The sequence below is a fragment of the Lissotriton vulgaris genome, chromosome 3_2, assembly GCF_964263255.1.
Source record: "Lissotriton vulgaris chromosome 3_2, aLisVul1.2, whole genome shotgun sequence".
NCBI classification, from domain to species: Eukaryota; Metazoa; Chordata; class Amphibia; order Caudata; family Salamandridae; genus Lissotriton; species Lissotriton vulgaris.
This window is the reverse complement of record NC_141690.1, coordinates 148532223-148556945: the sequence shown is the minus strand read 5'-3', so window position 1 is coordinate 148556945 and position 24723 is coordinate 148532223. Positions and strand designations below refer to the sequence as shown.

At 41.2% G+C, this 24723-nt stretch overlaps 1 protein-coding gene across 2 annotated transcripts in view; it reads left to right on the top strand.

Annotated features, from left to right (window-relative positions):
- The window catches only part of CRMP1 (collapsin response mediator protein 1), a 237900-nt gene that overhangs the window by 124989 nt on the left and 88188 nt on the right, over positions 1 to 24723 (top strand). For both annotated transcript variants that reach the window (XM_086964105.1, XM_086964106.1), the window contains exons 5-6: positions 15638 to 15699; positions 19992 to 20072. In XM_086964105.1, coding sequence (XP_086820231.1) covers positions 15638 to 15699; positions 19992 to 20072 — 143 coding nt within the window. The remainder of the gene's footprint in view (positions 1 to 15637; positions 15700 to 19991; positions 20073 to 24723) is intronic.

The following is a 24723-nucleotide window of genomic DNA, read 5'->3' as shown; positions in this document are numbered from 1 at the left end:
TCTTTCATTTTTCATTCTGCTGTAAGACTGTGCCTTTTTGTGATTGTCCTTAGGGCTTTAGACCTTCATGTACATTATACTCTCTTTCATTTGTACTAGTAACCTTATGTGCCTTATTTACTATGTTTTATTTTGTCTACTAACTTACAAATACATATATTTTTTTCTTTCTTTCTTTGTCTCTCTTCTCTTTTTCTCTTTCCACTTCTTTTCTAGTATCTATATAATATATAAATGTTCTCTGTTACCATTTGGATTGTGTCACACTGATCCTTTAGTATGGAATCATTTGAAATGACACAACCTTTTTCATTTTTAAATCAAGCAGGGGAGCCACTTATTCCTTGGAAAAGATGGGTGAATCTTTTTGAGTCTTATTTGATTACTGTAGATGGAGATAGATTTTCTTCAGTACATAAAAAACACATTCCCATACATAATTTATGTAAACATGCTAGAGAAATATTTGATGATCTTCCTGATGCACTATTTGAAGGCCAGGACATTGATGAGGATGCTCAAGGAGATGTGCAACTAAAAAGTTGAAAATTCAGTTTGGTGAAAAGATAAATGTGGTGTTAGAACATCACGCATTGTTTTCCAGGTCACAAGGAAAAAAATGAGACATTGCAGTCTTGAGGGGTTTAGTATCTACATGTGATTTTGGAACTCCGACTGAATCCCTTATAAGGGATCAATTGGTAAGGTGTACCAGTAATAAAAAGATTCGAGAAAAGTTATTAGCATGTGCTCCGGACTTAAAACAAGCTATAGATATTGCAAAGAGTATTGAACACACTGCGTTCTGAATGAATGAAATGAAAGAAGCTGTAGATGTTAAGCAGGTTATGGACAAAGGAGTGTGTAAAGTTTCAGGAAAAGAATATCAGAGTAAACTAGTCACAGCAGAGTTACTGAAGCAAAAAAGAGAAAGTAGTAAATTAAAATGTTTCAGGTGTCATTACTCCAACCCTTTGGCTAATAATATCAAATGTCCCGCAAGAGGGGTAATATGTAGAAAATGTAACAAGCGTGGGCACTTTGCCAAAGTATGCAGAGATGTAAGAAGCAATGCTACTCATATGATTGGCAACAAGGATATTCAGAAGGATGATATTATCTTTCAAATTGCAAATAACAAAGAAATCTCTGGTAATGATTATCCCACGTGCAAGTTTCTTTTGGATGATGTTTCTTATACTGTATATGCTGACTCATGGTCTCCTTATACCTTGATTAATGAGAGTCCTCTTATGGAAAATTCTCAGAACAAGGGTTACACATTACTATCTCCTAACATCAACCCGGGAGGTTACTATAATGATCATATACCCCTGACTGGCATGTCACTGATGCAAATTGTTTGCAAGGGAAGATCCACCCTGGGTAAAGTTTATATTCCCAAAAATGGCTCCAATCTGTTAGGGTGGAAACACCAAAAATATCTGGGCATCAAATTGGACCCCAGTGCATCAGAACAAGTATATTTAGTTGATAGATCTGTAGTTGGTAGGGATGTAGGCAGTTCCCAGAAGTGTTCTCAGACAAATTAGGTTTACTGAAAGGTTTTTTTCATAAAATAAAATGAAAGTGGTCTCCCGGAGGCAAGATGGCTTTCAGCTGACAGCACCATTGTGAAGCTCCGCCGAGCATCCCTGTGTGAGAAGGAAATACACGGTTATAATCAAGCACTAATACGGCCGTGAAATCGGATACTTGCAGAGTTTAAGGAATGCTCTTGACGGATCCCCCAGTGCCTCGTACGCTCCCCTTACCGGTATCCTGAGGCTCGAGCTGCAGTGGTTCTACCGCCGTGAGGACGCCCGCACATCTCTGGCATCCCGGATTGCCGCTGCCCTGCGCCCACCCTGCCTGACATCGGTGGATGCATCACGGATTGGGAGAGACGCAGGGGAAAGTTGCGGACCTGGCCCCGCAGAAGAAATCGGCAGACTCGCACAGGCTGTACCTGTAAGCAGGAACTCGGGCCCGGAACAACCGGCGCCCTCATCGCTTCTCTTCTATAGCGCTGGACAAGGCAACATGACCGGTAAGGGGGCGCGAGGTGGCAAAGCGAAAAATTTCCTTATCGCCTCCCAAGGGAGCACAGCGCCGACATTGACACGGCAAAAGGAGCCAGATGCCCTGGGAGGTAAGCCCAAGTAAGAGGGGAAAAAAGCGAGCGAGAGTGAAATGGCAAAATGGGCAGCAATTAAGAAAAATACTGCGCGCCTCGCCAAAGACAAGGGTTGCTTACAACCTTTAATCACTTCCAGTTTTGGCTCCACAGGCAAGGCAGTAAATGACTCTTTGGCAATGGGAAGCGGTGCTGGTGGGCCTGTGGCAATACTGGCGCAAGGTGGAAAAAAAGGAGAGTGTGAAACGCAACTGCCCTTGCTGCAAGAGGCCACAAATGCATCACTACCCCCTGACAATGTAATATCTACTGTTGTTACCACTCCTCTAAATCAGCCAGAAGGGGGGTTGACAGAGAAAACCGAGAGTCCCAGTAGAACTACCAGCAAAGCAACCATTGACCCAATCTTACTGACTGTACCCCTGAATCTCTCTAGTAGTGATCAAGCCAGCTGCCCGGATCCACAAGACTTTGTGTTGAAAACACCTGACAATCAGGACAAATTCTACTCCCTTACCGACGATTTGGAATTCTCTGATATCAGCATCTCAGCCTCAAGCGGGGAGAAGGGAGCTAAGTGGTACAGTAGCTCAAACACTGACCCTTTGAAACACAGGCAGCTCTCCAAAAAGGCCCAGAAAAAAAAGCAGGGACCAACGCAAAAAGGACTATGATTCCCCGACAGAGATGATAACACCAAGCTAAAGTGGGACTATGAGGAAACCGCTCTCACGGTACTCTCAAACCCCGAATCACCCTTGGGCGGCCATCAGACTATCACGGGAAGCACCAAAAAGAGAGAAAACCAGTTTCATGAATACAGCAAAGAACCTGCTTTAACTGAATCTTACTGTCTATTAAGAGCTTCCAAGCTGAAGCCGATAGTCGGAGATCTCGCCTAGCTGCAAAGATTTTACAGGGGGCAGTCAGGAAAGTAGGAAAGACCTGTGCAGAAATCGCTGACCACATAGCTTCAGTTGAAGTAAGAACCTAGCAACTCGAAGTGGATGTTACTAACCTTAAAAAACAAAATGATGAACACGAGGGAGCTGTTAAGGATTTGATGTGGAAGGTAGAGGAGCAAGAAAACCGGCAGAGATGCAACAATTTGAGATTCCTGGTGGTCCCTGAGGGAGCTGAAAAGGATGAGCCTAGGAAGTTTATGACTTCACTCCTTAAAGGTGCTTTTCCAGAGCTGCAGGATTGGGACTGGGATAAAGAAGTGCAAAGAGCCCACCAGTTTCCGTTGTTCCTTAATAAGCGGGCCCAGGCATCACAGCAACATCCCCGGGCCATGCTGGTAGTCTTTGGAAACATTTTGCTCCGGCAAGCAGTTTTTGATCTGGCTAGACTCAATAACAAATGATCATTTGAAGGTATAGTTTTCTTCACCCGACCAGATTTTGCGCACGCCACGGTTGAGCACAGGTGGAGACTGAGGCAGCTTTATGATCCCTTTCAGAAACTGGGGGTCACAGTATACCTACAGAACCCAGCCAGACTCAAAGTTATGTTTCAAGGGGCGCTACACGTAGCTTCATCTCTGAAATTCAGTCCAAAATTTATTTAGAGGAAATCGCTGGCCATAACTTATGATCGCTTGGGTTATAATGAGAGGTGGTCCAACGTGGACGCACCCATTCGGAATTCAAACACATGTTTGCACCCCCTTTGTATTTTGCTGCTTTCTGTCACTGAGTTTCTCTCACCCTACTATGTGCACTTTGAGATGGCTTGTACTATGAAGGTGATTAGATGTGAAGTGGGGAGTTCCCTTTTGTTTGAAATGCCCTTTTAAATATTTTACACACGATCAGGCTTGCTCATAGCCATCACTATTGTAAAACTCTCTACATGGCACAACTCACATGGGGGGCCTAGCAGGCTCGCAGAGGAATTGAATGACGGACGTCAAACCCCTGGCACTGCAACCAGGTTACCTCCAAGATTGGTGGTGGGTGGGGGGGCGGCCACTGGGAGAGGAGAAGCGGGTGTGGCGGGCAGGTCATCAATACAAATACAAAGCAGGAACAAGCACTCGAGGAGCACAGAAGGACAGAGGAAAAATGACAAGGGTAATCAGCTCTGTAAACTAGATACTCGTGTTGATATCTCTAGGACATACACATTAAAAATATGGGGGGCTAAAAGTGTTATCCCTAAATATCTGTGGTCTGAACGATATTAAAAAAAGGCAAATGGTCGCAATAGGTTTACGAAACTGGGGGGCGAATATTATATGCCTCCAAGAAACGCACTTAGAGGGATCTCAAAGCCATTTGTAAAATACATTAGGGTACAGGTTGGTGTGCACCACTTCACAAGGGGCTCGGGTACGGGGGGGGTTGCTATTTTGGCTAAAGGCAGTGGGTATGTTTTTAACCACTCTAAAACCGATAGGTTTGACCGATGGGCTATTACTGAATGCAATATGAAAAGTGCCAAAAACTGACTCTATGCGCTATATATGGGAGCAATATGGATGACCCCGCGGTTTTTGATGAAATCTCCAACAAGCTCTCACACTGGCCTCTCCCGGTAATGGTCTGTGGGGATTTCAACATCAACCTCCCGGCAGATTGGTCTCTGAAAGATGACTGGCTGTACAAGGGCCGTAGACCGAAGGTATTTAGGTCCCTAAAAAATATGTGCCTCATACACGGACTAGTGGATTGCTGGCAATCATCCAACACTAGTGACTCTGGGTACACCTTTTATTCTAAACCACACTATACACACTTAAGAGTGTTATCCAGGGAGCTAAGCATTTTAGTGTCCTTTATCTCTCATCGGCTTACCACCAAGTAGCTCTCCACCCAGACTCCAAAAGTCTCTGACTTCCTTTATAACTCCATTGGGTGCATACCTATTTTGTAGGATGCTGTTCGGATTAGCATCTGCTGCAGCATTGTTCCAACTAGTTATGCAACACATCTTGCATGGGACCGAAAAGGTTCTATGTTTTCAAGATACTATCATAACAAAGTGCTAGAGGATGTCCTGAAGAAGTTAAGCAAGGCAGGTTTTACCACACAGAAAGACAGATGTAAAATAGGTGTTGAATCAGTTGTATTCCTTGGACACACCATTTCTGATGAAGGAATAAGACCTAAAACCAGCTTAGTAGACTCGGTCAAGTTGGGGCCCGCACCCTCTAACAAACAAGAACTTATATCTTTTCCCGGGCTAGTGGATCATATGTCAAAAATATTGCTGATTGTATAAAATCACTTAGGGCACTACTTAAAAAAGGTACCCCTTTTGAATGGAGCAGTCAATGTCAAAATGATTTTACACATATCAAACTAGCAATGTCGGAAGCACCTCTTAGGTATGTTTGATTCTAATGCCAAAACCACCCTAAACACTGATGCCAGTATGGAATGGTTAGGAGCCTCCCTTACACAGGTAGTTGAAGGCATGGAGAGAGTGATTGCTTTTGCATCCAGGGATTTGAAGGAGTCGTGATGTAACTACTCCATGAAAGAAAAAGAAGCTCTGGCTTGTTACTGGGCGATGAATTACTTCAAATTCTATTTGTAGGGCATACTATTTACTTTAAGGACTGACCATTAACCTTTACTCCCTATGTTCTCTGCTAAGTGCATTGAGGAGGCCACTTCAGTATCTCTAAATGGGTCCTGGGATTGGAAGGTTTTAACTTTAATATTGTGTTTGTACCTGGGAGCAAGAATCAAATTGCTGAGTGTCTCTCCAGACTTCCCATTACTGATGGGGATTCCTAGGTCAACCCTTCTAAAGAAGCCATTCTTTCCATTGACATCCCAGCAATTAGTAAAAAAAGAATGGTAAAAATGTGTACAAAATTACACCATCCTTGTTACCCCTAGAGCTAGAATTAGCAGAGGGTGGCCAAGAAACTTAATGATTTACCCGAAATTTTTATACCTTACTGGATTGTGAAGGACGAGTTATCTATCATTAACAATAAGTTTTATAGATGCAATAAGATTGTTCCTCCCAAAGAAATGTATGAATGTATTATTGAGATAGCTCATTAAGTCCATCCTGGTAGGAGCATGACGAAAAGTAAAATCAGAAATGATTATTGTTTTCCTCATATGGGGCCTGATTCACAGAACTAACTGTGGTGTATGTCTTCCATTTCTATTGTAGTTTTCATTTATTAGTTTTGTAGTTCTTCTGCTGTGTTAGACTCTTTGCTATGCAATATGGAATTCTGCTATTGTATTCTAGTGATCCAGGTTCTAGTTCAGTGAAGCGGTTGGAGCTGAACTGAAGAGATGCCTGGACACTAGCACCAGTGGGTCTATATATTACTTTAAGAATAAAACTATCTAAATCCATTATTTGCCTCCTTCCGCTCTTTACAATGGCGACGAGGTTAATTAATTAATTACTGACCCACTGTGTAGCTATTTTCAACTAAAGAAGACTTCTACTTTCCTGAAGCCCTTTGATTCGGACCCCTGCGTGGTTGTACCGGCTACCATTGTCTTTCTATTGAAGATCCAGGCATCCGCTGTGAAAATCTCGTAATTTTACTTCATTTCAAGGTACTGTTACGAATTTTATTAACTTTAAGGATTTAAAACGGCCCTTACTTTTCCTTCTTGCCGTTAATTGCCGCTCGCGCTGGTTGCCTGCATTCAAGACTTCTCCACGTCTCCCCGCGTTCTGAGCTCTGTGACGCTGCTTGCAGTCACGTATTCACGCTTTCCCAACGCGTGAGCTCACTGGAACGCATCGCTCTGCACGCAACGGGCGGCCATTTTAACTACGCGTCTCAAGATCGTCATGGTAACTGTCCACACGCTCACAATATAAGCGCGTACTGGTTTCTGAGGCTTAATTTACCTTCGTTCCTCACCAATTTAAAGCCGTTTTCAATATTTACATCAGTGATTTGCACACTATTATTTTGTCTGCAGATTACTTTTCAATGACGCGCATATCGTCATTTTAAGTGCAAGTTACCCTTCAGTGATTTGCACACTGCTATTTTAAGTGCAAGTTATTCTTCAATAATTTGCACACTGCCATTTCAAGTACAAGTTATCCTTCAGTGATTTGCACACTACCATTTCAAGTGCAAGTTATCCTTCAGTGATTTGCACGCTGCCATTTCAAGTGCAAGTTATTCTTCAGTGATTTGCACACTGCCATTTCAAGTGCATTTTACCCATTCAGTGATTTGCAGACTTACACTACGAGTGCTAGTTTTCTTAATCTCAGTGATTTGCACACTTATCTATTACTGCAAGTCTCTGCTAATTTCAGTGATTTGCACACTTGTTGTCTGTTATGGCTTCATCTCAAATTTGCAACCAACCTTCTATTTTCCTTCAAATTCCTGGAAAACCTAAGTTATCTTGGAAAAAATGGTTTGAGTCCTTCGAAAATTATATTGTTGCAATTGATGGTTCTAAATTCTCACCTGAAAGGAAAAAGGCTATTCTTTTTAGTTATCTAGGTACAGCTGCAATTGAGATCTTTAAAAATCTTGAACCTATTGCAGCACCGGGTGGTGAAGGAGATGTTTGGAATGTATTCTTAGAAGCTGTTGCCAGACTTGAGAAGCAGTTCGAAGATGAACCTAATGTGTTAATCGAAAGACATGCTTTTCATAAAAGAAAACAATTGTCTGATGAGTCAGTTGAAGACTACGTTGCTGCTTTGAGGGTATTAGCTGCCAATTGTCAATTTGGGGCACTTGTTGATTTTTCTATCAGAGACCAATTTGTTTTTAATTGCTTCTCAAAGAAGGTTCAAGAAAGACTTTTGGCGTGCCGCAACCCTACTTTAGGAGAGGTGATTGATCTAGCCAAAGGCATTGAAAGGTCCATTGAATCTTCTAAAATCATTGAAGCTGAGTCTATGAAAAATGCAAGTGTTTCTTCTATTTGCTCAGTCCAAACTAGAAGCAAAAATCTTTTCAAGACTAACAGGGAGTCTAGTTTAAGCTGTTTTAGGTGTGGTTCTAAATCACATTTAGCGAATTTCTCCGATTGTCCTGCTCTAAAAAAAAAATGTACCAAGTGTGGCAAAAATGGTCATTTTTCTGCTTTCTGTAAAACTGTTAAGAGAAATGTAAATACTACAGTCAGTTATGTTTCTGATGTTGAAAATGATATGCATAATATGATTATCACCATTTATGATGATTCTTTTGAAAATTACATTAACAGTGTTATTCTCCCTTTCAAAGCTCCTTTGGGTATTGTTTCTGTTGGAAAGGTTGAGTTTGAAGCCATGGCTGATTCTGGCTCGCCTGTAACCATTTTATCTGACGTATTTTTCAAGGATAATTGGAGTGGCGTCAAGCTTAACATTTCCGACATAAATCCCAAGGCGTTTGGTAATTTTAAAATTAAAATGCTGGGTTTCTTTCATGATTCTTTAAAATTTAAGACGCGCCAAATCTTTACTAAAATTTACGTGGCTATTGACGGAAAGAATATTGTGGGTTGGTTTGACCTTGGCAAGCTTGGTGTCAACTTATGCCCAGGTTCTGATCAACCAATTCAATTAAGAGATATGCCTGTCAGCAGTATCACGTTAGAGGATGATTCCCTATCTTCTATTCTTCTTAAGCATGAAAAGGTCTTTGAGGATGTTGTTGGACAGGTAAAAGGATTTTCTCATAAAATCAAACTCAAGAAGGATGCTGTACCCGTCCAACACAAGGTCCGCAGGTACCTTTGGGGGTGAGAGATAAACTCAAAGCACATTTAGACGACTTGTGTTCCCAGGGTATCATAGAATCTACGGACAGTTCTGAGTGGGTTTCTGCTATAGTTATCGCTCTTAAAAAGAATAATGATATTAGGTTATGTGTTGACCTTCGCTCTTTAAATAAAAACATTGTTATTGAGACCTATCCTTTACCTAGGATACAGGAAATGTTGGCGGCGGTTAATGGGGCGAAATTTTTCTCCATTATTGATCTTAAATCCGCCTATCATCAGGTAACTTTAGTAGAAGAATCAAAAGACTTGACAGCTTTTATCACCCCTTTTGGCTTATATAGATTCCTTAGAATGCCTTTTGGCTTAGCCTCAGCGGCCAGTGTTTTTCAAAAATTGATTGAGAACTTGTTTCGTGGTCTCAAAGGTGTACAATCATTTCAAGATGATATACTGATCTTCGCTAAAACTATCCCTGATCATAATGTTATCCTAGAAAAAGTTTTAAGTACCCTGAACAACAAGGGTATGACAGTGAGTAAAGATTAATGCAAGTTCTTGGTCAGTGAAATTAATTACTTAGGCCATAAAATAACTTCAGAAGGCATTTTTCCAAAGAAAGACATAATTTCCAGCTTAGAGAATTGCAGTAAACCCAAAGACAAGGATACTTTGCGCTCATTTCTTGGTTTGAGCGAGTATTATGCCAAGTTCGTGAAAGGGTATGCCTTGGTTGTAGAGCCACTTAGGTTACTTCTAAAAAAAGGTGCTAAATTTTTGTGGACAGATGTTCATGATTCTGCCTTTGTAAAGGTTGTTAATCTCATTGCTAAGGCACCCGGTTTAAACACTTTTGACCCTGAAGGCGACTCCTTTGTGACTGTTGATGCCAGCACTGTTGGTTTGGGTGCAGTGTTCACCCAGGTTGTTGAGGGCAAAGAACGTGTCATTTCTTTCATTTCCAGGGGTATTAGGGGTGCAGAAGCTCACTACAGCACCATTGAGAAAGAGGCTCTTGCCTGCGTGTGGGCTGTCGAAAAGTTTAAGAATTTTTTGTGGGGAAGGCCTTTTACTTTGGTAACTGATCACAAACCGCTTGTCTACATGATGGACGGCGTGAGAAGTGGTAATGCTTCCTCGAGACTTGTCAGACTAATTGCGAGGTTACAAGAACTTAACTTCACCATTCAACACATCTCTGGTGGAAAAAATTTTACCGCAGATTGCTTGTCCAGATTACCCCCTGTTGATGATTCTGGTGATGAACTCCTTGATCTGCACGAATGTGTAGTGGCTTCTGTTGATGCTTTAGAATTCTGTTGTTTTGGTGTTGAGGAGAAGGATTGGAGACATCATTTTTCTAATGATAGTGTTTTGCAAAAGGTTAAATCTTATGTTGCCAATGGGTGGCCGTCTGTAAAGAATTTAGAGTTACCTCTAAGAAGTTTTGCTCAAATCTCCGATGAATTGTCCATTCAAAATGATTTTTTGACAAGACAAGATTTGTTCATTCCCCCTGCTGGCCTCAGGGATAGAATTATTCAGTTAGCGCATTCTGGGCATCCTGGTGTGTCTGCTACCAAGAAACTACTAAAGTGCCATTATTGGTGGCCTGGTTTAGACGCTTCAGTGGAAAGGTTCATTGATAATTGTTCTGTTTGTCTCAATTCTGATAAGCACTGGAAGGTTGCTTCTGAACCGTTGTCTTTAGGTAATGGTCCCACAGGTCCTTGGCAAAGACTTTCCATTGATTTTTCGGGACCTTTTGACTGTTTGGGTAGAGAGATGAGATTTCTCATTGTATTAATTGATGACTTCTCCAAGTGGATTTATTTTTCTTTTGTAGAACACCCCACCACTGATGAAGTTGTTTGTTTTTTGGACAACATTTTCAGGGTTGAGGGAGCGCCAGTCTCTTTAATGTCGGACAATGGTGTCCAATTTGTTTCCAGTAAGATGCAAGTGTTTTTGAAAAAGTTTGGAGTTAATGCCATTAGAGCTCCTCTTTACAGTCCTCGCTCGAATGGTCAGGTGGAAAGGGCTAACAGATTTTTTAAGGAAGGTGTCCAGGCTGCTTTAGAAAGCAACCTTGATGTTTTACAGTTTCTTAAGGAGAAACTTTGGAGTTACCATTTGACTCCCAATTCTTGCACTGGCATATCCCCTTATTTTTTAATGAGAGGCAGAGAACCTAGATGCATGTTCATGCCTTTAATTGGTAGTGCTAAATCTAATAAAATCAGTTTGGAGGATTCTATCATTAAGGCCAGGGACAATATTTATTCTGCTCGTGTGTCTGGGAAGGCCTATCATGATTTATCCCATCATTCTAAAAGCAAAAATGTTTTTTTTGGTGATTGGGTTAGAATCATCAGACCTTCTTTCACCCCCAAGGGTTCGTCTAAGTTTTCTGAACCTTTTCAAGTTGAGGGTGTCACCAATTCCACTGTTCTACTTAAGGATAAAGGTTGGTGGAGCAAGAGTTCTGTAATAATTCTTAAACCTGGTCAAGAGCGTTTCTTTTCTAAAATGGGAGATGGTGCCTTGTTTGATGATACTGCTCTTTCCAATGACAATAACAATGCTTGTTCTGTTCCTGGTTCTGTTCATTCCACCTACAACGCTGAGGAATCTCCAGATCCTGATCCCGTTCTTTCCAGTGACAATCCTGAGAATTCTCCTATTCCTGTTCCTGATTCTGCTTGCTTACCTCTCTCTGATTCGGTGGGCACTGATCTAGGAAAAGACATTTCGTTGAATTCCCCTGTTCTAGATGCTCCCATGTTACCTAGAAGAAATGTGAAATTACCTAAGAAATTTTGTGATTATGTTTTAGGTTGATTTTGTTTTCCTTATTTTATTTGTTTTCTTTTGTTTAGAAAGGAACATGTGGTGTATGTCTTCCATTTCTATTGTAGTTTTCATTTATTAGTTTTGTAGTTCTTCTGCTGTGTTAGACTCTTTGCTATGCAATATGGAATTCTGCTATTGTATTCTAGTGATCCAGGTTCTAGTTCAGTGAAGCGGTTGGAGCTGAACTGAAGAGATGCCTGGACACTAGCACCAGTGGGTCTATATATTACTTTAAGAATAAAACTATCTAAATCCATTATTTGCCTCCTTCCGCTCTTTACACTAACTTAAAACAAAATCCTAAACTTACTACTTTTGGTATTTACAGAAGTTAGGATTTTGTCTTAAGTTTGTCTTAAGACAGACTTAAGACAGACTTAAGTTAGGATTTTGTCTTAAGTTTGTCTTAAGCCTGTCTTAAGTTTGTCTTAAGACAAACTTAAGACAAAATCCTAACTTCTGTGAATACCAAAAGTAGTAAGTTTAGGATTTTGTCTTAAGTTAGTTCTGTGAATCGGCCCCATGGACTTCATGGTGGAAAAAAAACTGTGGAAGATTGTTTGGCTTGTGGTTCCAGTGACAAGACCAAAGTCACACGTAAGGCCCCTCTCCTTCTGGTGACAGTGCCTTCCAAACCTTGGGACAAGTTGGGTCTTGACATCGTAGGTCCCCTAAATATGCTTAATAATTCCCAGAGATTCATGTTTGTGCATATTGAATACCGCTCTCATTGGATTTCTACTAAGTCAGTCACTACCATTAGTACGTCATTCCTATTTGAGTTTCTAAAATAATTATTTTCTAAAGAAGGCATACCTAGCACTTTGGTCACTGACAATGGAGTTTGGTTAACTTCCGACGAGAAGACACAATTGTTAGGTATATTGTCCATTACACATCTTACTCCCCCCTCTATTGCCCCAAAGCCAATGGGTTGGTAGAACCAGCCAACAGGATGATCAAAAACACTATTTAGTTGACCCTTGTCTTTCATGAACCCGTTGATGATGCATTAAGGAAATTGTTATGGTCATATCATATCACACCTAATGTGGTTTCTGGAGTAACCCCATTTGTTTCCCTTAAAGGGAGGAATATGGGCTCCTAGTTAGGTCCTAATTGGCTCAATGGAGGGTGTCCTGTTTGGGTAGACAGGAAGTCAGCCATGGATAAAATTAGGCATCATCAATATGATTACAAATCCAGGTACAACCAGAAATGGGTGACTGTTAGTAGAGATTGGCGGGAAGGTCAATCGTGCTGTTATCAAGAGACCTTAAGCTAACCACTTCAAAGTAAATTCGTTCTCTAAACCTTTGAGAATCAAACCCATAAATTGTAACTCTGAGGTTTTAGAGGAAGGAAGTACTTGGAACATGGGTAACGAACCCCAGTGTACAAACGTGTTGATTCCTGCATCAGTTAACAACAGAATGATGGATGAATCTATTTCAAGCTTCCAAGAGACCAAGGTTGTCAGAATTCGTTGCCCACCAGGTTGGCAGGCTGACTATAAAATGTAATTTCTATCTGTTTTGCCTTACTGTGTATTGAAATGACCTTTCCTTCCTAGGTTGATCTTTAACATGGTTGTCCTACCTTACACTGTACATCTGTTTGGTTTGACATGCTATATCATTCGTCTGCTCTTTCATCTTTCCCTCCTCTTTGGGGTCTTGCCAATAGCTTGTTTTATTTTGTTCCTTATGTTAAGGGAGATGTGTTGTAATACTTGTAAGGGTATTATATTTCTCCTCCCTTCTCTTCCCCCTTCCTTTCCTCCCCCTTGGTACATACCATTTTGTAGAATTTTCATGTGAAGCTCATAGTAGAATATTGCTGTGAGCTTTGATGACAGTTGGTACTTAAGGATCTTGGATAATAAACATACTTTCTCCTATACATTTGGAGTTCATTTTTTAACAAAACAATTTGCCTAACATACAAATACTAATTCGTTTGTCAACAGTGAATCACAAAGAGAACAAATGAAATTGTCAGATGGTGGTGAGGTGCTCAGAACAGCCCTGAGCAGGACGTGAGCAGAGGTCCACGGGCCCTGCTTACCTCGACCTATGTTACTGAGGGTTATTCAAAGGCCCCTAACTCAAGATAACTGATCAGCCCCAGGAATTTGAAACAGAAGCTGAGATTTGATGCAGCGTGGCAGAACTCGCTCAGGTGGCAGCCAACTAGGCCAGGCTTAGCTCCACCATACTCATGAAATATGTCTTATGCACTGTATGTATTTCTATAATAAATCCTTATGTTAGGCTGAGGGGGAAGAGTGGCCAGATGCACTTAAGTGCTATGCCTCAGTAGCCAAGGCAACCTGATCAGGTGATTCACAAGATTCAAAACAAAGACATAATAAAAGTATTCTTAAATTACACTTCAGTAGCCTAGACCAGGCTTAAGGCTATTCTAAGAAAGGTACTGCATGCTGAAAGATACACCCAAAAGGTAAAAAGCAGGAGACATATGTACAAAAGCATTTATGTGGTTTGAAATGGCATAGAATCTGCCTGGTTCTGAGTGCAAAAATGCATTTTTCACATGTACAAAACACAAACTCTGATTCGGTAACATATTTCCGAATCTCAATTTGTGTTTAGCGATCGGTATTTGGAAGGGGGCCTGCTTAGGGCATCACTTCCAAATACAGAATTGCAGTGCTACGTATGAATGTTTTGAGACCCTTTGCATATCCTCACAACTCCAAGCAGCAAGGACACAGTCTACAGTCCAGGTTCTCCACATGGATGCTCTCTCCCCTCCAGAAACCCACCAGCAGCAGGACAAGAGACAGAACCCTGCTGCTTACACAGAACTACCTATATTGTTACCTCCTTGCAATATGCGTGACCACATGTTTACCACTGGGTTTATAAGAAAGCTATCACCAGCATGGCTCTTTCACACTAACAGCCAGTGCTGCACCTGATGTTGATTTAACAATACCCAATGATCATCCATCCAGCCAGGTACAATCAATTTGATGGGTGAGTCTTTGACAGACAAGACTCAACATTCTAAAATGCCACATCTCAGACTTGAGCGAAAAAAATGTAACTTTTACATAGGATTTACGAAGACTCTTTTTCTCGCCTGCATATGACGTGGAAATGCGCCTGCCTCTCTCGCCCATTTATGTCAACAGCCTGACTCATTGGTGCACCAGCTTTCTGACTCTTTGTTAATATATCATGCTGATGCCCAACTGCCTAAGGCAAGTTGTGCCTCTGATTATTGACCATCCATCAAATCATCTTCAGTGTGTTTCAGTACCACTGATGCTTCACCATCTTCAGGGCATATGGCGTCAGTCTAGAATATGGACATGAACTTGGCGCATGGGATTTTTTGCAAACTATATTGTCCCTCATGCCCACCCAAAGACCCTGGCAACAGATCTTCCGAATCTCTTTGAGGCAACACCTCAAATACATAAAATAAACAAATAAAGATTGCCCTGGAACCAATTATTTAACATAATTTGCCTACATAAATAAGAAAAGAAAAAAAGTACTGGAAATTCTAACTAGGCAATCCTGAAACAAGAAAACGTATTCACACAAAATCATTAGCTGCAGGTTTAGTATCCATCACATTATAGATTAAATATTCTTTAAAATGGTAGGATGAATATGGTTGGCCAAGTTTAATTGCACTTTATCTGGCAGCTAATAAAGATTGCCAGCCATCAGCAACGTTTAGACACACACTCTAAAGCAGGTAAAAACGAGTCAACATCGTATTCCGGAACATGAAGTGTATGAGGCTAGTATGTTTGTGGTTTATAAAAACGTGTGTATGAGAGATTTGTCAAAAATATGTACAATTTATGTGTGCATAGATGTTTATAAAATTACGTATTACATGTGTAAACTTATGTTTTACTTTTTATTACACTTATGCTTTATTATACACTTGTTTAACTTATCAGGATTGTATTACTAATAATTGTACTTCCATTTAGGTGTCAATTCCTTTCAAGTATACATGGCATACAAAGATCTCTACCAGATGTCTGATAGCCAGGTAACATATTAACCCACATGCATTTGTTTTTGCTTTTACACTATAAAACTTCACAAAGCTGGCGTGTTAATGATGCAATGCATACATTAGTAATAATTTGATGATGCACATGTGATTATATTCAGAAGTTGTTGCCTGGTGGGCCTTGCCGTATGTAAGCTATGTGGAAAAGGAGTGCGTATTACCCCAAAATATGGAACAGCATCTCAATTTTAGTAAAATTCCACATGAGCAAGTGTTTCTGATATATATCTTTACAGTATTGCTATATTCAGCTTGCTCTCATGGTTGCCACAGTCTGCAGGTTGTCCATCTCTGGCACCACAATATTCTGATCTTAATGTAGGGCTGTGAGTGAGAGAACATTTTTACCCCTAGAGAAAAAAATGTGAAATCCTCAGCAATGCAATCTGCCTCAGTGAGGCAGAAAGGCAATTCACATTCACTTTCTTATTATGTTTTAGGTCTCTGACTGACTAAAACTACTCTAAATCAGGGGTCGAACAACATGGCCAACCATGCTTGTTAGTTGCTGATGGTGTTTGGTTGGATAATACATCAAACTATTTCTCAAAAGGGATATCCTAAAAAGGGTGGATCAGAAAAGGGGTCTCCCAAGGAAAAATAGATTTTACCAAGAACACTTAAAAGTATACCACCTTCAATGTAGCTACAAAGAAATAGTCATTTCATTTCCAAAGCAAATTCCAATATTCTCACTTAATACTAATTATAAGCTTTTGCCTGTCAATATTCTTTATCATGAGCGTATGAGAGAAGCACAAGAGTACTTGCCAATGGCTGTGAAGACTGTATGGGCCACACAAGCGTGGCTCAAGAAAGAGGCGCAAGTTCCACCTTTTTAAAATGCTTTATTGAACTTTACTGCTAAGAAAACCACTGGCTTGGCTTTTCCAAACTGTTTAACGAATTGTGAAAACTGATAACTGTAATCAAAAGAGATACACTGCATTGTTCTAATGTGCCCAATTCAAGCAAATATTTAGTAAATAGTAGGAAATGTGCAGATATAACCATAATTGCTTAATCTGTCCATAACCTTTATAATTTTAGAAAAATATCAAGAACTACAAGTACTAAAACCCAAACCGAAAATTCGAAGATTTCCACTTCAAAATATCAATCAGTAAAACCCCTCATATTCTTCAATGTGTCTGAATCCTAATACATTTCAAATGCACGGTATGTATTGTTGGGGAAAATGTAGGAAAAATAATAGGGACTGTAGGAATTATCAGAGACAGCTAAGATATGTAAGCATGTCTTTCTGGAGTGTACCCATTACAATATGATGACTGGATGTACACCTGAAAAATAAACCGCTTAAATGTATGAATGGCAATGTTGCAGTCAACTGCGATTCCCAAAAAATATAGATGTTTGGCTGCTATTTTGGGAATGACAATGCAAAAGAACTGTAAATGTAAATGTCATGGTACTTATAGAGAGCACTGTCACCAGACGGACACCTTGCGGTGTCGCCTATTCGGTTTCCTGGCGCTGATACTCATACTGCTGTGGAACCCCTCCTGGCTTTCCCTGTGAAGTGTCCACTCCTGGGCACCCCCAGGGTGAAGCCAGGCATCCTTAGCGCTGTTGGGGCCGGTGTGGAGGCTAAGCAAGCTATTGCCCAGAGTTGCAGCGTGGGGCCCATGATTAGAATAGGCACCGAGGCGAGAATTAACAGGTCCGAGGAAATTGAGCCCGAGACCCCGCCGAGGCGGGAATCGAACCCTGGTCCCTGGCCAGAACTCTGCATCAGGGTCTGCCTCTCTAACCATTGAGCCACACTTCTCCACTGTGGCAAAACATTCAAAGGTTAGCTTCTATCAAGCTTGGAGTCACTTAGAAATAGCATGGGAAGGTGAGTGCATATAGGTCTCAAATAATCACCGATTAGTCACCTTGATGCATGCCACCACATTCAATCTATGTAATTCTTCTTTTCAGTAGCCAGGAGTAAGAATGGTTGTGCATGTGCAGTGAAAGCCATAGGTCTGGTGTGCCACTGGAACTAAGCTACACTTGAATGAAGAGGCCCAATCAGGCCTAAACTACTTTTGGATTGATTGTGCTCTGGTTTAGAGAGGATCTGTCTTGACATGTCGGTCTGGGTTGCTCCTATTGGAGGAGGAGCAAGACAGATTTGCGTATGGCTGGTTCTAAACTGAGGTGGCATGGTGGGAAAAGGAACCATGGGTTGAGTGAGTGAGTGCCAATGGCTATACTTACTGCAAGCATTCTTTTCTTTTATTTAAATACTTTATTTCGTTCAACAACCACAAAAGCAACATAAAATAAAAGTCACATTGGGTTAACTAACAATTAAATAAACTCAAAGCTGAAGTTTCCCAAACAAACAATGACATAGTAAAAAAATATTTGGTTTTTAGGTTTAAATAATATCTGAATAAAAGCTTTTGCACTTTAAAACATACATTTGGAGGGGATGCTGTATAAATTCAATATTTTGTTAAGAGTGAGCATATTCTTGAGCGATTATGTTTAGTGGTTCATTGAATGGTGGTGTGCAGCTGTAGCTAAGGTGTCATGATTACAGTCAACTTATATGATCAATGGTTTGGTTCCGGCGTTTGCATAAGTATCCTGGTGCTAATAGGCCAGACTGATTCTAAAAAGTTTGCTATTGAGAAAACCACTCAAGACCCCATATTGCAAGCATTCCACCCGTCACCTTTTGTGTGTTTGATGCAACACCCTAAGTGGCCAAGGGTATGTCCAGATGTACATCCCATTCTCACGGTGCCACTGGAACTAAGCTACACCCAAATGTAGAGTGCCAATCAGGGCAAAAGTGGTCTTGGGTTACTTGTGCTCCAGTTCAGAGAGTACATGACCTGGCAGTTCCATCTGGACTGTTCATATTAAAGCAGGGACAAGACTCATTTGTATGAGGCTGGGTCTAAACTGAGGTAGCTGGGTGGGCAAAATGCCAATATGTTGGAATACTACTCCCAGAATTTGCTTGAGGTTATACTTATTGCAAACATTCTTCTCATCACCTTTTTTGTGTTTGATGTAGTGCCCTAAGTGGCCATGGGTATGCCTAGACATGGGTTCCATGCTCACTGTGCCACAAGAACCAAGTATCACTCGACTGAAGTGCGAACTGGTATTGTCTTGCTTGTGTTCTGGTTCAGGAAGGACCTGGCTTGGCACTTTGGTCTGAACTGTTCCTGTTGGAGCAAGGTCAAGACTGATCTGCATATGACTGGGTCCATACTGAGGTGCATGATGTGCAAAGAACAATGGCTTGGAAGGCTACCCTGAGCAATTGCCAGTAGATAAACTTACTGGAAACATTCCTCCTGCTGGGAGCAAACTGTGGCCCTTGGATGCAATTTTCACCTATTCTCCAACCCAGCTTTAATCATGTGTACATAATGGTCAACTGCTTGCAGCTTGATTTGAATGCATGGCATAACCAAGATCCTGTATGATTCTATTACACTGAGTCCCTAAAGCTCCTATATCAGATGAGCACTCCTTTCAATAATGTTCAACTGATGTCATGGGCGTCATGTGCGATATTCACTGCTTTTGTTACTCTCTATTTACTTTACCATGCAAAGCCACGAAAGGTGACTTTGCATGGCTTAGCAAATGACAAAATGATTATGCTTTGGGGTTGCGCCAATAAAGTGAGCCAACCCTAATGCAAAACTTTAGTAAATGTGCCCCGTATTCCTTCAACCAACTAAAAACATCTTTTAAAAATTAATATCTGATTAACAGAAAGCATAATTTCAAAACTGCAATTTCAGTCATCTTGGCTAGCAAAACATACTCAACCTCATGTAACTCTTACTGTATTTGGCTTTTCTATACACTTTTCTGGATGGATTTTGGTGAAACCACAAAGGGATGAAAAGTTGGCTCAAACTGCTTAAGCTCATCAAAGTTTTCTGAAAATACATCCATCCTTTTTGCTGCAATTCTTTTCCTAGGGCCATTAACTCGTGGAAAAACACTTTTGGCACCCCCTAAAACATTTGTCCTCATGACGAATCATCGCAAAACTCCAGGAACACGTCTATGACTTTTCTTAAGAGAAGATTAATGTGTCCCTTTTGCTGACTGTTTTATACATTATCTATTAAAATAACCTCTGTTCTTATATCTGATTTAAACAATGACAAACAATCAGAATATAAGGACAATAGGTTTTGTTTGAAGAACATTATGATAAGTGAATAAGTACTGCATCTTACTCATTATTGCAATTTATCATTTTTTTAATTTGTTTTCAGCTTTATGAAGCTTTTACCTACCTGAAAGACCTTGGAGCAGTAATTCTGGTCCATGCGGAAAATGGGGATTTGATAGCTCAGGTGAGTGAATGGGAGTTCTGTTTCTCACTCAGATAGCCATGATACATTATTTGGTACACAGAAATGACTAAAAGAAATTCAATGTTGGTGAATGCAAATCTCAAATATTTAATTTGACAAAATCCCCTTCTGTTGAATCGTCAAGATGACATTGTCAAATTGGAAATCTTTCTTCACGAAGCTGATAAACAATAAGGAAAACACTTTCTAATTCCTTAGACATTAGGAAGAATAAAGAGGAAACTAGCAGGAGAAGGATGAAGGAGAATAGATCTGAAAAAGGTGAAAAACATAGGTATGATAGGAATGAAATATGGAAGAGCGACAGGCATAGAAAAGAAAATTAAGAAGGGAGAATGAGGGAGAGGGCAAATTTTAAAGCATAGGAGGGCAACACATGGCCCACTACTGGATCAAAGAAGGCAATTGAAGAATATTTAACACAAAATGCATTCTCCAGGCTTGAACAAAGCTGACGATAGAAACCTGAATTATATCTAGTTTCAGGCTTCTGGACAATTTGATAGAAAGCTAACTCATCAGGCTGACATGTCAACAAACTATAACACTCTTTTATTTAGTGGTGATTTCTTAGGCAGTTATTATTACTGGGCAGTTATTATTACTGTGTTTTGGACCTGCCATCCTTGGCGTGGTTTTCCCCCTAATTTTTTGCCTTCAGACCTCCTGTTTTGGTGATTTTGTTTTTGCTGGCCTTGGGACTTGGGCTCTAGTAAAGTGGCACTACCTGTGCCCGGGGCCAGTAAATTAAATGCTACTAGTGGGTTTCAGCATTCCACCCACTTGTATAGCACTTTACCAATGTCTCAGGCCTACCATTACAGCCCGTGTGTGCAGTTTTAAACTACCATTTGCCAGGCCCAAACCTTTCTATTTAATATATACAAATCACCATTAGGCAGGTCCTGGACAGCCCAGAGGGTGGGGTGCATAGCATTTAAAAAGCTGGACATGCACTTTTAAGTTTTACGTGTCTTGGTAGTGAAAACCCTTAAAATCGTTTTTTACTACTGCGAGACCTTTCACTCCCATAGGATAACATTGTGGTTGCCTTATTACATTTAATAAGCTGTAACTTCCGAATGGAAACAGTTAACTCATCAATGTTTGGTGTCTTTTGAAGTGTAATGAAAAATCCTAACCTGCTGAAGTCAGATTTCAAATTACAATTTTGAAAATGTTACTTTTAGAAAGTTGGCATTTTCCTGCCTTAACCATTTGATGCCTGCATCCTGTCTGTTGGGTTACATTACTGGGTACAGTTGACAGTTGAGCTTGGTGCATTCCTGCTAGACAGCCACACACAATAGGGAGTTCAGATGTGCCTGGATGGTCCATCACTGTCAGGATGGGAGGGAAAATCTGGGTGCAGCCCCACTTACACTTGAATAGGCTGTGTCCTGCCTCCACAAAAAAAGGCTGCCTACCCCTGTAGTTAGTCTAGAGCCAGAGCAAGGAAAACACTTTTGCACTTCATAGGCATGCCTCTAGATGCTTCTCCTACTTCAAAGGCAGAACTAGGTATAAATATTGGGCCTCAGACACTAACTCTTCAGTACACTTCTGGACCTGTGGTTGCTCTCCCATGAAGAAGGACTGCTGTGTTGCTGAAAGGTCTGCCATTATGCTGGACAGCTGCTCTGAATGACTGCTAACCTTCTGGCTGCTGCCCTAATGCCTAGGTGAGAAGGACTGGTCCTGCATCTGTTGAACCCAGGACTCCAAAGTGACTCTAAGGGCTAGTTGGCTGGCTTCTTGACATGAGCCTCAGGGACAGAAGGCTCCCACAACCTCGACCCCAGCCCCTGGACTCTGCCGTCTGTGAGTTTACCCTGCCAAGTAGTGCCACCACAGTCAGTCATGGATCATTTAAAATGGGCCTAAGGTGCTCTGCCAGCCTCTGTAGACTCAGCAGAACTCCCACATCTCCTCTGCTGTGCATCCCAGAGCAGAACTGATGCATTGTCGCTGTTGCGTGGATTGCCCCCCTTGGCAAAGACCCACACCAACCTTGCACCCACCTTGGAACTGCTGCTGTGCAACGCATTTTCAGGGCAGGCCCTCGCATCCCTCCATGAGGGCAGCCTCGATGAAGAAAAGGTACCTCGCACTGCAACCTTGTTGCATGTCACAACCAACGCATTGCCTCTACTGCGCGGTGCATCTTCGACGCAGACCCTTGCAGTGCTCCACAAACCAGGATTTGAGTTATTTTGTGTAGCATAACTGGGTCCATGTAGCCAGCACACGCTCCATCACAGTCAGCCTACTCTTGTGACTTTGTCCCGATCTGGTGCAACCAGATGTCCACAGTTATCGCTTTATGCTTTTTGGCACTTTTTTCTCTGACATCTTTAACATTGCATAACTCTGGTTCTACTAACTGGATTTGTCATTTTGGGCTTGTTTTAATTTTTAGATGTTACTCTATTTTTTGACTTGGTGTGGAATCCTTTTTGTGTGATGTTATTCACTTTATTACTATTTGAAGTGTTGCAAAAAGATTTTACACTTTGTCTCCAGATGAAGCCTACCAGAGGGTTGGGTACAGGTTAATATACGGTTGGCTTGATCCTCACTCTTGCAAGGATTGTAGTTGCTGCTTGACTAGGGCTCACACCTCAGTTAACCAGTAACCCAATTTCTTACACTGGGGATTTCATGGCACTCGGGCAGCCAATCTAGAAAAGAAGGTGGACTTCAACTGTTAGATGCCAGCAGTCTCTGTCCTGGGGGAGGAGGCACAGGGACAGTTAGAGTTTAGATCAAAGGAGAGGTTGATGGACTTTCCAACCGTTTCTAGTGGCTGAATTCTCTGGTATAGCTTATTTTAAAGCTCTGATTTAGAGAATGTTTTGACAACTTGCTGTTTTGGTTGTTCTCTTAAGACGTGCTAGCATTCTAGAGCCTGGGTCTAGTTGCAGTGCTTAGATGCTTAAAGTTTTGCCTCTTTCTATTATAGGGCTCTTGTTTGATCAGACGTCTTGGTCTTGCATATTGAGGGACAGCTTCTGAAGCATTCACAGGGCCATTAATAGGTTCTTGCACATCGGGTTACAGTAAGGAGGCAGTGCAGTTCAAGTTCCGAAAGCATTGAGGAATCAGAAACGGGGGACCGTCAAGAAAAGGGAAAAAGGGAAGAGATTTACCCAGGTGGGGCGCCCATGGGTGGTGACGAGATATGGACCCTTTTGCCTGATTGGAATTGCAAGCCAGATAAAGAGTTGGATATTAGACACTTTCATTTCACCCTCGTCCTGAGGAGGCCAAGATATCGGAAGGCCGCAACGCATCTGCGTCGACATGCTTCAATTCACAAGAGGAGTCTGAGGATATTATTCTAATTATGAGACTTTGATTCATCACAGTCGTTGATTTGTTGTTCTGGATTTATTAGAACTGTTTGCTCAGACGTCTTGGTCTTGTATATTGAGGGACAGCTTCTGCAGTATTCACAGGGCCATTAATAGGTTCTTGTGCGTTTCATGTGATGAGCACTTGCTCATTACTTTGCAGGAATAATTGGATATTTCTGAGCCTGACTTGTGGGTTCCCTTGGCCACTCTGGCAATTTGAGGGAGAATGCTATTTCTGAGAGTAGAAATGGAACTGTACCTAACACATTGGCTAGTCCTCAACACTCCCCAATACAAAAACATCTGTTTCACCAGCAGTATTCAATTCAAAGAATCTTTATTCGGTGATTAAAAAAACACCATAAAAGCACACACGTATGTACATAGTAAAAAGTCATTAAACATTTACAAGATCCTTTGTACTAAATGTTGGTGAAAACATAAAACACAGACAGTACTAATTGTATGACACTTTAAAAGAATAAAATTAGAAACATTTCATTCATCTCCCCTAGTTAGCCTTAAACGGACCGCTACCTTAATAAAATTCATAATACAACACATTGTTAAGGGGTCCGAAGCTTTTTGTAAAAAGACGAATGCCTCCCTAGCGTGTACCAATTTGGATTTTTTTAAAAGGTTCACAAGAAATCTGCGCCTGGGCATTGAAAAGAAAGGACAGAGTAAAACAAAGTGAAGGGAGTCCTGCGGAGACCTGTTGTCGCAGCCGCAGGGTCCCTTCTGTTCAATTGATGTTACAAATCCTGCTGGTGATGCCAACATAAATGGGAGTAAGTTCAGTCTGAAACGGCACATCAAGAATCTATCCTGTGCGTTGTGCATGAGGAAAAAGTATGGCTCCATACCCTCCACGCTCTTCACCAGGTTATGGGCCCTTACTGTCTTTTTACACCCTTCAGCCTCAGCTCTGCATAGGTTTTTCCGCTCTAGGAAAGTTTTCCCTACTTGCATCTTATTCTGGGCTACAATTGTTGCGGGGTTAGTAAAGAGGTTCCCAAACCCTAGTTCCTCTAGGGTGTTCTTTACGTAATGGAGCCAGGGAATACGCATACATTTGTCCCTCTCTAAACAATTCGATAAGATTTCTCTACTAAGTGACGCATCAGGATTGACCCAGATTTTTAACCAGGCCACAATTGGCCTCAGTTTTACCAGGTCTTCTATGTATGGCCTCCCTAACTCCCTATGGGCTACAAATCCAGCAGTACTTTGGGGTGCCCTCAGGATAGATTTCAGATATTTATTTTCTTCCC